Source organism: Salmo trutta, chromosome 37 (assembly GCF_901001165.1).
Source record: "Salmo trutta chromosome 37, fSalTru1.1, whole genome shotgun sequence".
In the NCBI taxonomy this organism is placed as follows: Eukaryota; Metazoa; Chordata; class Actinopteri; order Salmoniformes; family Salmonidae; genus Salmo; species Salmo trutta.
Genome location: NC_042993.1, coordinates 23,336,417 through 23,350,671, shown reverse-complemented (window position 1 = coordinate 23,350,671; position 14,255 = coordinate 23,336,417). Strand labels below are relative to the sequence as shown.

Sequence of the window (14,255 nt, the reverse complement as noted above, 5' to 3'; positions counted from 1 at the left end):
CCAATAAACATCACATAGAAATAGACATACTAGAACTAACATAGAAATAGACTAACAAAGAACATAGCCCAACAAACCCCGAAACACTCTAAACAAACACCTCTCTTAAATATGAACATAGCCCAACAAACCCCGAAACACTCTAAACAAACACCCCCTGCCACGTCCTGACCAAACTACAATAACAAATAACCCCTTATACTGGTCAGGACGTGACACAAAGACTGCAAGTTGCAAGAACAGATCAATCTGGAGTCAGATGTTAACAGAATATGTAATTTATCCTATTAAAAACAAAAATGATGTTTTACGTGACAATTAGGCAGGTCTGATGACGAAAAAGTAAGGAAATTCGTGCCTACTTCAACCATATTTTATTTTTTAAATAAAAAAAGTAGTGTGTATTTCTAGTAGTTAGCTACACCGCTACATGATAAAAAACTGAGGTTGGAGTCATTAAAATTGGTTTTTCAACCACTCCACAAAGTTCTTGTTAACAAACTATAGTTTTGGCAAATCGGTTTGGACATCTACTATGTGGATGACACAAGTAATTTTTCCAACAATTGTTTACAGACATATTATTTCACTTATAATTCACTGTATCACAATTCCAGTGGGTCAGAAGTTTACATACACTAAGTTGACTGTGCCTTTAAACAGCTTGGAATATTCCAGAAAATTATGTCATGGCTTTAGAAGCTTCTGATTTACATCATTTGAGTCAATTGGAGATGTACCTGTGGATGTATTTCAAGGCCTACCTTCAAACTCAGTGCCTCTTTGCTTGACATCATGGGAAAATTCAAATAAATCAGCCAAGACCTCAGAAAAAAATTGTAGACCTTCACAAGTCTGGTTCATCCTTGGGAGCAATTTCCAAACACATGAAGGTACCACGTTCATCTGTACAAACAATACTACGCAAGTATAAACGCCATGGGACCACGCAGCCGTCATACCGCTCAGGAAGGAGACGCGTTCTGTCTCCTAGAGACAAATGTACTTTGGTGTGAAAAGTGCAAATCAATCCCAGAACAAGGATGAAGCCACTGCTGCAAAACCACCATAAAAAAGCCAGACTACGGTTTGCAACTGCACATGGGGACAAAGATCATACTTTTTGGAGAAATGTTCTCTGGTCTGATGAAACAAAAATAGAACTGTTTGGCCATAATGACCATCGTTATTTTTGGCGGAAAAAGGGGGAGGCTTGCAAGCCGAAGAACACCATCCCAACCGTGAAGCACGGGGGTGGCAGCATCATGTTGTGGGGGTGCTTTGCTGCAGTAGGGACTGGTGCACTTCACAAAATAGATGGCATCATGGGGAGGAAAATTATGTGGATATATTGAAGCAACATCTCAAGACATCAGTTGAAGCTTGGTCGCAAATAGGTCTTCCAAATGGACAATGACCCCAAGCATACTTACAAAGTTGTGGCAAAATGGCTTAAGGACAACAGAGTCAAGGTATTGGAGTGGCCATCAGAAAGCCCTGACCTCAATCCTATAGAAAATTTGTGGGCAGAACTGAAAAAGTGTGTGTGAGCAAGGAGGCCTACAAACTTGACTCAGTTACACCAGCTCTGTCAGGAGGAGTGGGCCAAAATTCCCCCGACTTACTGTGGGAAGCTTGTGGAAGGCTACCTGAAACGTTTGACCCAAGTTAAACAATTTAAAGGCAATGCTACCAAATACTAATTGAGTGTATGTAAACCTCTGACCCACTGGGAATGTGATGAAAGAAATAAAAGCTGAAATAAATAATTCTCTCTGCTATTATTCTGACATTTCACATTCTTTAAATAAAGTGGTGATCCTAACTGACCTAAGACAGGGAATTTTTACTAGGATTAAATGTTAGGAATTGTGAATAACTGAGTTGAAATGTATTTGGCTAAGGTGTATGTAAACTTCCAACTTCAACTGTAGTTCATCTACAACCAAGTGCAAAATGTAGTTAAATTACTAGTTGTACAACATGTAGTTCACTACTCCCCAACACAACATACGTGCAACACTAATGCTAGTTTGCTAGTTTCTAGTGTGCTGTACAGTGTGTCTTTAGAAGGTAGTTGAAGGATTCCATTTGTGAGAAAGTTTGGATCACAGTGTTAGAAACACAAACATCAGAAAAGTAATCTACGATTCATCCATCAGGGTTTGTTTTTCTAATATAGTCGATTCAAACTTTCTAACAAGTGAAATCCAATTCATTTCAATATGCTAAACGTGGTCCAATATGTTGTACGTTGACTGTGACTACACTTGTAAAAACAGGTTGGTCTACATTGTGTCAACCCAATCCTTTTAACTTTAAATTGAAATGGCATGTTTCTTGTAAAACAAATTTAACACGCTGTTCGATCAGAGGTCGGAATCTGTCCCACATGACCCACTACTGTTGAGCCTCTGATACTACACCAATGCATTCTGGGCCTAAATAACTTACACAGTGTTACTGTTGAATAAAATGGTATCAAATGAATTATGATTACATTTCAGTCATTTGAATCTGTATTCCAGCCTAAATCTATTGTTATGCAGTTTTTATATTTTTTGAATAATAAACTCAAGATCTCAAGGCTCGGGAGGCTTCCACTTAATTGACAGCAACAAAGAGCCTGACCCAAGCATGGGTCGAGACATGACAAGGAAAGACAATCCCTTTGTAAAGCCAAGGACACTTACACATATTGGAGCTTGAGGTTGTGTTGGAAAGCATTAGCCGAGATGTACGCCAGCCTGCAGAACGTGACCGTGCTGGAGGGAGAAACACGACAGACAAACAAAAGACAGAACAGGAAGTGCGAATCACTGATTATGCTACTAGTTAGCCATAGTGTGTATATTAGCCAGTCTGTATTAGCTGTGTTAGCTAGCTCCAGACCATTTCCTTTCTTTGAATACGGAAGTTGTAAGGTACTCAGAAGAAGGATTTAAATTAAATTACTGTAAAGGACTGCAGATTTCTGCTCAGAATAATGGCTAATGTGCAACACAGGAGGTTTACCCCGTTGATTGAAAGAGCCATAAAGGAAATGAAATGTTGAGTTGTAAAGTTTAGTACTGCAGATTGCTATAACAAGGTAGAGGGTATATTGGAGAGGGTGAATAGGGAGGGTGGAGTGTAGAGAAGACCACTCAATCAATGACAGGACCAACCAAACATTTAAAGCCAAGTCAATCAAATCAACTGCTAGGTGTATTGTAGCACATTTTGTATTTCATGCAGTAATACAAACAGACATCTACAAACATATTATCATACAACATTAGAAAAATACTGTACATATTACATATTATGCAAGGTTACTCACAGATTCTTCAACTCTCTATAGTTGGCAAGGTCTACTTCTGTAATGTTCTCCAGGTCGGCTTGATTTTCGATGTAACTGGGTAAAGAAACAAAAAAGAAATACCATGACATTCAGTGTTGATTTGAGTACATTTGTTTTTAAAGCAACAACAAAAAATCGACTGAAAATTAAAATACTAAAATACTGTCTAGGAACAATGAGCTTCATAGGCTTATTATAAGCAACAAAACAAAATGCTTGAATGGAAAATTATCTTTATTGTCATCAATCATTTTTATCCACAGCAATCCAGGCAAAGCAGGACAGTTAATATAATGACCAATACAAAAGGTTGTACATGTATTAAATGTGATGAAAGCCCTAAAAAGGTACTGAATTGACACAGTACAGCACTGAGTGTTATATTTTATAGTGAAATTGTGCATTGTCCAAACCATGGGCCTTTGTGGGCTAGAGCCTGACAACTGATAGCATAACCAGACCAACGCAGATGCAAAGAAAACAAACCACTAAGCTAATATCAAAACTAAATCTACTGTAGAGAAGACTTGGAAAAACCATTTGTCTTCTTGCGAGACACTCATTTGACATCGCTGATGGTAAATTCTCTTCAATGAGTCATTTTCCACTTTTCCAGACGTACCTATTATTTCACGAGGGGACAGTATGTCAACTCAACACTCATTTAACACAAGGTCACTTTGTCCTACTCTTGAACTACAGTATCTTGAACCTCTTTGTATATTCAATCTTAGAACAAAAATGTGCTATCTAGAACCTAAAAGGGTTCTTTTTCTGTCCCCATAGTATAACCCTTTGAAGAACCCTTTTGGTTCCAGGTAAAACCCTTTTTGGGGTTCCATGTAGAACCCCTACACAAAGGGTTCTACATGAAAACCAAAAGGGTTCTCCTATGGAACAGCCTAAGAATCCCTTTGGAATCCTTTTTTCTAAGAGTGTACTGTACACTCTTAGAAAAATGTTGTAGGATCATAATTTGAGCCAGTTTGCTACAGCAGGAAAATCATCTTGCAGCAACAGGAAATGTGAATTATTATGCAGATTATAATTATTGGACATTTTTGTAGGGGTTGATACATTTTCCATAAGTGGAAATCAAGTCTGAAATGTTTAAATGTAATTACAAACGTCTGAAGCCTTTTTAAACCTCCTGCATTGCAGAAAAGTTATTCTGCAACAGGTTAAGATCCTACATTTGTACACGACGTGGCCAGAAAAGTACATTTTATATGGACTGTTATATATGATATTTATGATATTACTGTATCAATAACCAAAAGCAAAGCAGCATAAAAGGTCAAGGGGGAAACATTTTCCTCCACTTGAACAATTTTATCAAGAAAAATTCCAAGCTTTTTCACATACAGTATAGCCAAATATGATAGCTTAAAAAAGCAGCACCCAACCCTTTTTCATGACAACACCCGGGAAATTTGTCATATATTTTCATTGGTATCTGGTTGACATGACGACCGATAACCATATTACAACCAGGTGAAGACTTCTCTTTCTGATCACAAAAAATGTCGTTTTACAGTCAGTATACAACCTGACCATGACGTCACAAAAGACATCAGCCAGACATTATTGTAACCAGTTTTGCCCGCTGGGCAGTGCCCCAAACATCTCCATCACCAAATATTTCCTTCTTTAACAGAGGCTCTATTGTTCAGTCTGTCACTACGCAACACAGATATTTATTTGACCCACGGAGCAGTAATGTAATTGCAGGACAGGTGGAATGAGAATCACCAATCGCCCCCATGCTTATTGGATTGAGACAATCTAGTATTCTCAGGCGGGCATCCGCTGACAATTCGCAAAACTTCATTTATAACTTAGTACATGATGAATTTGGTCCCCTGTACCACAGTTAATTGTTTCTTGTTTGTTCCCCTGAAACACATGCCAAAAGAGCAGCTCTTGCTTATTGACTGAATTGCTTAGAACTCTGATGGAGTTCTAAGTAACAAGTTAAGCCACAGGTACTGATAAGATATATATATATTGATATATATATATATCCCATGCTGTTCTGTTTTTGTTCCTCTCTACTGCTCTCAACAATTAACCCTCAATCTAGCTCGTTAAGGGAGAGACTGCATCTGCAGCATGTACATAACTCTCTCTCTCTATATATATATATATATATATATATATATATATATATACTGCTCAAAAAAATAAAGGGAACACTTAAACAACACAATGTATCTCCAAGTCAATCACACTTCTGTGAAATCAAACTGTCCACTTAGGAAGCAACACTGTTTGACAATACATTTCACATGCTGTTGTGCAAATGGAATAGACAACAGGTGGAAATTATAGGCAATTAGCAAGACACCCCCAATAAAGGAGTGGTTCTGCAGGTGGGGACCAAAGACCACTTCTCAGTTCCTATGCTTCCTGGCTGATGTTTTGGTCACTTTTGAATTCTGGCAGTGCTTTCACTCTAGTGGTAGCATGAGACGGAGTCTACAACCCACACAAGTGGCTCAGGTAGTGCAGCTCATCCAGGATGTCACATCAATGCGAGCTGTGGCAAGAAGGTTTGCTGTGTCTGTCAGCGTAGTGTCCAGAGCATGGAGGCGCTACCAGGAGACAGGCCAGTACATCAGGAGACGTGGAGGAGGCCGTAGGAGGGCAACAACCCAGCAGCAGGACCGCTACCTCCGCCTTTGTGCAAGGAGGAGCAGGAGGAGCACTGCCAGAGCCCTGCAAAATAACCTCCAGCAGGCCACAAATGTGCATGTGTCTGCTCAAACAGTCAGAAACAGACTCCATGAGGGTGGTATGAGGGCCCGACGTCCACAGGTGGGGGTTGTGCTTACAGCCCAACACCGTGCAGGACGTTTGGCATTTGCCAGAGAACACCAAGATTGGCAAATTCGCCACTGGCGCCCTGTGCTCTTCACAGATGAAAGCAGGTTCACACTGAGCACGTGACAGACGTGACAGAGTCTGGAGACGCCGTGGAGAACGTTCTGCTGCCTGCAACATCCTCCAGCATGACCGGTTTGGCGGTGGGTCAGTCATGGTGTGGGGTGACATTTCTTTGGGGGGCCGCACAGCCCTCCATGTGCTCGCCAGAGGTAGCCTGACTGCCATTATGTACCGAGATGAGATCCTCAGACCCCTTGTGAGACCATATGCTGGTGCGGTTGGCCCTGGGTTCCTCCTAATGCAAGACAATGCTAGACCTCATGTGGCTGGAGTGTGTCAGCAGTTCCTGCAAGAGGAAGGCATTGATGCTATGGACTGGCCCGCCCGTTCCCCAGACCTGAATCCAATTGAGCACATCTGGGACATCATGTCTCGCTCCATCCACCAACGCCACGTTGCACCACAGACTGTCCAGGAGCTGGCGGATGCTTTAGTCCAGGTCTGGCAGGAGATCCCTCAGGAGACCATCCGCCACCTCATCAGGAGCATGCCCAGGCGTTGTAGGGAGGTCATACAGGCACGTGGAGGCCACACACACTACTGAGCCTCATTTTGACTTGTTTTAAGGACATTACATCAAAGTTGGATCAGCCTGTAGTGTGGTTTTCCACTTTAATTTTGAGTGTGACTCCAAATCCAGACCTCCATGGGTTGATAAATTGGATTTCCATTGATTATTTTTGTGTGATTTTGTTGTCAGCACATTCAACTATGTAAAGTAAAAAGTATTTAATAAGATAATTTATTTCATTCAGATCTAGGATGTGTTGTTTAAGTGTTCCCTTTATTTTTTTGAGCAGTGTATATATATATATATATATAGAGAGAGAGAGAGAGAGAGAGAGAGAGAGAGTTATGTACTAGCTGGACATGCTGCAGATGCAGTCTCTCCCTTAATGAGCTAGATTGAGGGTTAATTGTTGAGAGCAGTAGAGAGGAACAAAAACAGAACAGCATGGGATTACAGCAAACAGCATTTAGTTCTGTGTTCCATTTTCAGTACTGTATAGCCTAAGTATAACAGCCATTTTCCAATTCTCTGAAAAGAGTGGACAGAGCTGTGTACTGTAAAGTAACAGATAATTACTTAAAGATTTTCCAACTTTTGTATAGTTTCAGCCAGTTTTGAAAGTGGTGCTCATGAGCTAAAAGTGGTCCCTTTTTTTTGTGTACTACATCATCCAATTGTGTACTATGTCATCCATTTTGTGGGATATCATCTGAATGTTGCAATTCGTGTTATATGTAACAAATCCAATTCATGCCATATGAATCTGGATCCCGTAGCGCATCTTTAAGTGGAGTGTACTGTGTACCCTTTAAAATATTATATGTGTCTCTTCTATGCAGTTTTGCTTAAGTATGTATACTCTGTTGGTTAATAGTCCTTCAGGGAACCACAAGCCTCCTGCACAACAACATGTTCTCAATGGGTTTGTGAGGATGACCCTCACCAGGCAAGGATGTATGTATCTGAACACCTTGCTGCTATAGTGCCTTTATGATACATGATGGGGAAGAGACTGTTTGCAGTCACCAAGGCAGAGTATCAGTGAAGCACTATCAATATCAGCACAATCCCACAGAAATGATCACTCCACTACCACCAACTCTGCTCTTATCGACAGTGTTCTCTTACAGCGCATCGCGCCCCAGTTCAGCCCGTGCGAAACCACCAGACACAAGATCAAACAGACTCTGTAACCCCAACTCAAAGCGGGGGAGTTCAATTTGATGAGTTCGTGAAGTGGAATTTGTTCACTGCAAACGGAAATTGAGAAACTCCAGTTGTACAAATCATGGAAAGAGGACTAGGAGTGGAAGTCTCTAATAAGATGTAAGACGGATAATCTCTGAATACTTTGATATATACTCTTTGAATCTCATGGACTTTTCATCTTTAATAATTGTAATAACAGTCCTGTGAAACTTCACAATAAGTGCCTGCACAGAGTGTATTTTACCAATCTAATTTGCAGAAGCAATCATCAAAGCAAGAACACCATTTCAAATGAAGTTCGCTATCTAACCAGCTCATCACCATACTAACACACACTGAAGGCCGGTGGTCATACAAAGTGTACTCAATCCATAGCGTCACATAACTCCCCTCTCCATGAAAATTCATGGAAACAATCACCTTGATTAAATTCTATACTGGACTATATTCACCTTCTCCTACTAAGACATGTATTTGTTGTTCCACGCCCAGCATTGCTTCAAACAGCTCAAGCCGATCACGCAACCAACATCAGATCAGCAAAGCAATGGATTAACCATTATGCCAACCCAACTCATTATTCACACTACCATACATCCCATCCAAGACTGAGCCAACAGATAGATAAGCAAAACATGAGCACTTGACAAACACACACAACAAACCCAGCAGAACCAGCCAACCAACCAAACAAACAACCAACCAACCAACCAACCATCCAAGCAACCAACTGCACTCACATTTCCGTGACGTTTTCGCTCTCCTGTAGTGCCAACGCGGGTATAGTGGCAATGCCATTGGGCTCCAGGCACTGCAGCATGGCGAAGGAGCACCGGCAGGCGGATGGGCACCCTCCCAGGGCTGGCATTGCCAGGGTGATTGCCAGTAGTACCAGGGCCAGTGGGGCTGCCCATGGAGCGGAACCCACAACCGCAGCCATGATGATGGAGATGGTGGAAGGGCAGCTCAGAGAGCTGTCAGTGCAGACTGAGACAGAGTAGGACTAAACAGGAGAATAAACTGGGAGGTTCCACACACAGCAGATCTTCTCTGGGCTGACTCACAGGGTTGTGATCCCAGCCAGGAGACTCTGGTACTGAGCCACAGGAGCAGCGAGCAGCAGGAGCGAGGCAGGCAAGGGGCCCTGGGGATGCTGGTGGGCTGCAGCCTCCCCACCCTCACTCCCTTCTCCCTCTCTCCCTCTCTCTCTCTGTCTCTCTCCCTCTCTCTCTCTCACTCACTCTCTCTCGGAGGGAGGGGCAAGGCAGGCCATTAGTTGACTGTGTGGGAGAGCCACTGTCACCAGACACCTCGGAGAGAGAGGGGGAATTGGGGGGAGAAAGAAATGAGATGGGAGGATGGAGATATGATCTTCTGCCTCTCAGTGAGATGTCTCCTTTCCCACCAGTGGTTGCAGGTGTGAGACAACTAAGAAGTCAGGACTCTTGGGTACCAACCAGTCTCATGCAGTGAAGATGGTTGCAAATGGTGAATCCATCTATCTGCATTGGTTTATGAATTAGGTGACTTCCCTTGTAGGTTTGTGAGATCAGAGCTAATAAGGGATTTAGTGGTGGTTGTGGACAAATCGGGGGAAGATACAATACTAGGAAACCCTAGTCAACACAACAGGCTATGAGGCGAACAATCACTTTTTGATAGGGTTATTATTATGCATGTAATTATTAAATTTATTTACAAAGGGGTAATTGTTACATTATTTTGTGTAACAATGTGTAACGATCAAGCATTCCTATTGGACAATTAATGTATAATGTGATTTTGAATTGTGTATTAAAACCCTCTTGTTTTTGTGTTCCAGGCGGACTCCCACAGAAAGGGATGCAGTCCAGAGGCATGGGGGATCCATGTTGCAACAGAGCTTTAAGGCTGAAATGTTTCATTAGAGCACATGGCAAATGGACGTTGTGCTGTATGACTAAGTGATAATGGACTCCTGCCTGCTGGCTTCTGTTGCTACTTGTGTCCATTTTTGTTTGGTTTGATAGTTGTATGATGGTTTTAACTAACATGGATTTTAAGCTAAACGTAAGAGAAAAGGATGTTTATGTAAATGAGATATGGAGATGATGAAATCGAATTGAATTGAAAAACTGTGTGCTGAAACCTTGGCAAACACCAATCCTTAAACTGAATGTGTTTAACTGTCATTTTGTTGTTTGCCTCTGCTTTAACACTGCCTGCTCAACCCAGACCCAGAACCTGTCACTTTTCTACCTTGTGACATAGTCATAAGACAGGGTTAGCATGATTAGCTGTAAACCTCATGTCGGAATATCATTTATAAAGATGACATCATGGCTCAAATACTTCTCGTCAGAATGTTACTCAAGGAAGGCTAAAATAGCTCACTGCAATAGCGCAGAGACATCATATAGAATTAGCATTACTTGTGGCCCTCCATCTCTTGGCGTCTATGAGATGGAGTCAATTCTTCCCCCAGGGACAAATAGTATGCCCCACCCCCATCCCTCTTAGTCACCATACACATGAATAAGGTCATAGTGTTCTGACCACAATTACCAGCTCAAGCTGAATTGCCATTTCTGCTGCAGTCGTCGGGAGATAGTGATGGCTCAGTACTTCCTCCCTACTCTCCGTACTTTAACTGAGCTCAGCAAGTAGGACAGGAAGGCAAGAAGCTTCTTCACAGGAGTGTTCTAGTGGAGTAGATACATGTGTAGAATAGTGTTTGATGTGTGAAATGTGACATTGAGCATACAGAATGCTTTGTACCAACCATTATTAATGCATGGATTGATATCAAAGTGAAGAAGACTTCAAATGAAATTGAATTAAATGAGTTAATGTTTTTCAACAGTCGTTTGGTTTATTTTCTTTTAAGTGGGCAGTTTGTGTGGCAGTGTACATGTCTGTTTGCATTGAAATGAGGAATGCTTATGCAAAGGAATGCATATTCTCTGAACATAAGAAAATACAGAGAATGCATATCATTTCTTATTTCTGTTTGAGCTAATGCTCCAAATCTATGATGGAGTTAGGGATAGGAAGTCTCCAATAATCAAGGGCAGTGCAGGGTATACTGAATAAAGCAGCCAATCAGAACAATGGGTAATCAAATTAAGGACAAATAGCCAATATTCACCACCACAGAGGACGTCCTAAGGATATTAGGTAACATTCCCGTTGGATCCCTTTTAGGTTTCAGTGAGATGTCTAACTGAAGTTCTGAAAACGTTCTAGGAACATTAAAGCTCCAATGCAGCCATTTTAATCTCAATATGAAATCATTTCTGGGTAACAATGAAGTACCTTTTGTGATTGTTCTCAATTAAAATGGTCAAAAAGAAGCAAAAATTGCTTCTTAGCAAAGGACAATTTCTCAATCAAGAATTTTGCTAGGACGGTCTGGGAGTGGTCTGAGTGGGAAGGGGGAAACTTAAAACTAGCTGTTATTGGCAGAGAGGTTTGGAACTCTCTTTCTCATTGATAAATTAACTAATTTACCACATGGTGATGTCACCATGGAAAGCCAAAACTCCATCCCACCAAAACAGGCAGAAACGTAAGGGTGGTCTTTTCAAACAGCTCTTACACTTAAAGGGCATTATCATACTTTTCACAATTTCACAGTATTATTCCAACCTCATAGTGTGGAAATATACACTCAGTGGCCCCGTTTATTAGGTACACCCATCTAGTGCTAGGTCAGATCCACCTTGGCCTTCAGAACAGCCTAAAATCTTTGGGGCATGGAAACATTGCTCAATTAAAATCAAGGGACCTAATGTGTGCCAGGAAAACATTCCCCACACCCCTACACCACTGCCATCAGCCTGTACCATTGACACCAGGCATGATGGGGCCATGAACTTATGCTGCTTACACCAAATCCTGACTCTGCCATCAGCGTGACGTATCCGGAACCGGGATTTGTCAGACCAGGCAATGTTTTTTCCACTCCTCAATTGTCCAGTGTTGGTGATCACGTGCCCGCTGGAGTCGCTTCTTCTTGTTTTTAGCTGATAGGATTGGGACCCTGTGTGGTCAATTGAGTACCACAGTATGAGTCACAATACCCATAAAACCTAGCGGTAAAACCCAGAAATGGTTCCAATCGTTTTTTCACCATGCATTTTTGCGTTGGTGATTTTAGAACTACTTCATATATGGTCTGTGTTTCGTGTAGGCTTACCCTGGCGTGACATTTTGAAAACCAAGCAAATCTCCCTTGGACCAGGTAACTTTTATCAATATATTTGCCTGTAATTACCCCACAAATTGAAATGCTAATTAGCCGCCAATGTGGCTAGCATACAGAACTACACATCTTGACACAAGCTTTGACATCATCTCTCAAGGCACATTTCTCAATGCAAACTCTTCGACAAGTAGCAAGTATCCTAGCAAGTAGATATTTTATCCTTTTTAGTTGCTTGTGTAAATAATTGATAGTGTTTCTTGTGTGTATTCTTGTTTAGCATTTTCAAATGACCTTTTAATTATTCTCTGGCCTTTGTAGCGAACTAGCTAACCTTAGGTCTCTCTGTCGATTGGAAGCAAGGATGGTTCTGTGCTATGTACCGGATTGTAACCACTACTCCGATAAGCACACGTGCATTTTAGCGTTTTACATCCTCTGTAAGCGAGAGGTGTCGCTGGAGCCGTGTGATAAGGTAAGCCCTGTTTGTTAGCTGCTAACAATCGATTTTGGTTAGGACAAAGATCTGTAGTTAGCTAGGTTCTTATGAAAATTAGCTAGATACCCACCATCTGTAGTTGTTCAACGCACGTTACCTTCCTTAGAAGTAAAAAGAAAATCAGCATATGCTAGCATAATGACTGTTTAAAAATGCACACAGACCAGCCTTATTTATTAGACTTAAGTTAACTACATTACTTAAGTTGGATGCTTTGAGCAAAACCTGTATGTAATTTAGCCTGTTCTGGGAGCCTAGTGTGTGTGTGTATGAACTATGTGGAATATTCCCTGAAAACTAGGTACTGACAGGAGGATCATTACGAGTCTGTCAGAGCTCATCACACTCGATGGGGATAGTGATGGAAGCTTGGTGGTCCATGCAACGAAGAAGCAGGTGTCCCTTCCAGTGATGTGGAGTTGACCTTGGACCTGGTGCCAGTAAGGATAGTCTTCACGGAGGATGTAAGACCCTCCCTACTTGACTTCACTGCCTCTTCAATGGTAAGGTCCCTTGCACCTTGCACCATGCACTTGACCTCCACTACTGCTGTGGTGCCCACCAGACCATCCACTGAGGCACCCAGGATCCCAGACACTGTGACCTAAAGACCTGACTCCTGCACATCCCTGTAGCCATTTTGAATTCCTTGATGTCCTCCTCTTTGTTATTTGAGCCCCACTTTGCAGACAACACCTCATCTGATGACTGTGAACACCTTGAAATGCATTCGATGTAAGAAATGTGCTATATAAATAAAGTTTGATTTGATTGATGACATTACAGCTGTAGAATATTTAATAAACTGTAATTTTGTGCAGTTTTTCCATAAACTTTTAATTGATAACTTGGGATTTTATCACATGACATATCAATCATATAGTGGGATCCTATAAATCAAGACTGTGTGAATGCATGTACCCCTCAAATTAATACAGTTGAAGTCAGAAGTTTACATACACCTTAGCCAAATACATTTCAACTCAGTTTTTCACAATTCCTGACATTTAATCCTAGTAAAAAGGACCTGTCTTAGGTCAGTTAGGATCACCGCTTTATTTAAAGAATGTGAAATGTCAGAATAATAGTAGAGAGAATTATTTATTTCAGCTTTTATTACTTTCATCACATTCCCAGTGGGTCAGAAGTTTACATAACTCAATTAGTATTTGGTAGCATTGCCTTTAAATTGTTTAACTTGGGTCAAACGTTTCAGGTAGCCTTCCACAAGCTTCCCACAATACGTTGGGTGAATTTTGGCCCATTCCTCCTGACAGAGCTGGTGTAACTGAATCAGGTTTGTAGGCCTCCTTGCTCACACACGCTTTTTCAGTTCTGCCCACAGATTTTCTATGGGATTGAGGTCAGGGCTTTCTGATGGCCACTTCAATACCTTGACTTTGTCGTCCTTAAGCCATTTTGCCACACGTTTGGAAGTATGCTTGGGGTCATTGTCCATTTGGAAGACCCATCTGCGACCAAGCTTTAACTTCCTGACTGATGTCTTGAGATGTTGCTTCAATATATACACATAATTTTCCTCCCTCATGATGCCATCTATTTT

At 41.4% G+C, this 14,255-nt stretch overlaps 1 protein-coding gene across 1 annotated transcript in view; it reads right to left on the bottom strand.

The window, feature by feature from the left end:
- The window catches only part of LOC115176899 (high affinity nerve growth factor receptor-like), a 30,151-nt gene extending 21,117 nt beyond the window's left edge, over positions 1–9,034 (bottom strand). Inside the window, exons 1-3 of the mRNA XM_029737261.1 lie at positions 8,750–9,034; positions 3,323–3,397; positions 2,694–2,765 (exon numbers count right to left, since the gene is read on the bottom strand). Coding sequence (XP_029593121.1) covers positions 2,694–2,765; positions 3,323–3,397; positions 8,750–8,949 — 347 coding nt within the window. The 5' untranslated portion in view covers positions 8,950–9,034. The remainder of the gene's footprint in view (positions 1–2,693; positions 2,766–3,322; positions 3,398–8,749) is intronic.
- Between the last annotated feature and the right edge of the window lie 5,221 nt (positions 9,035–14,255).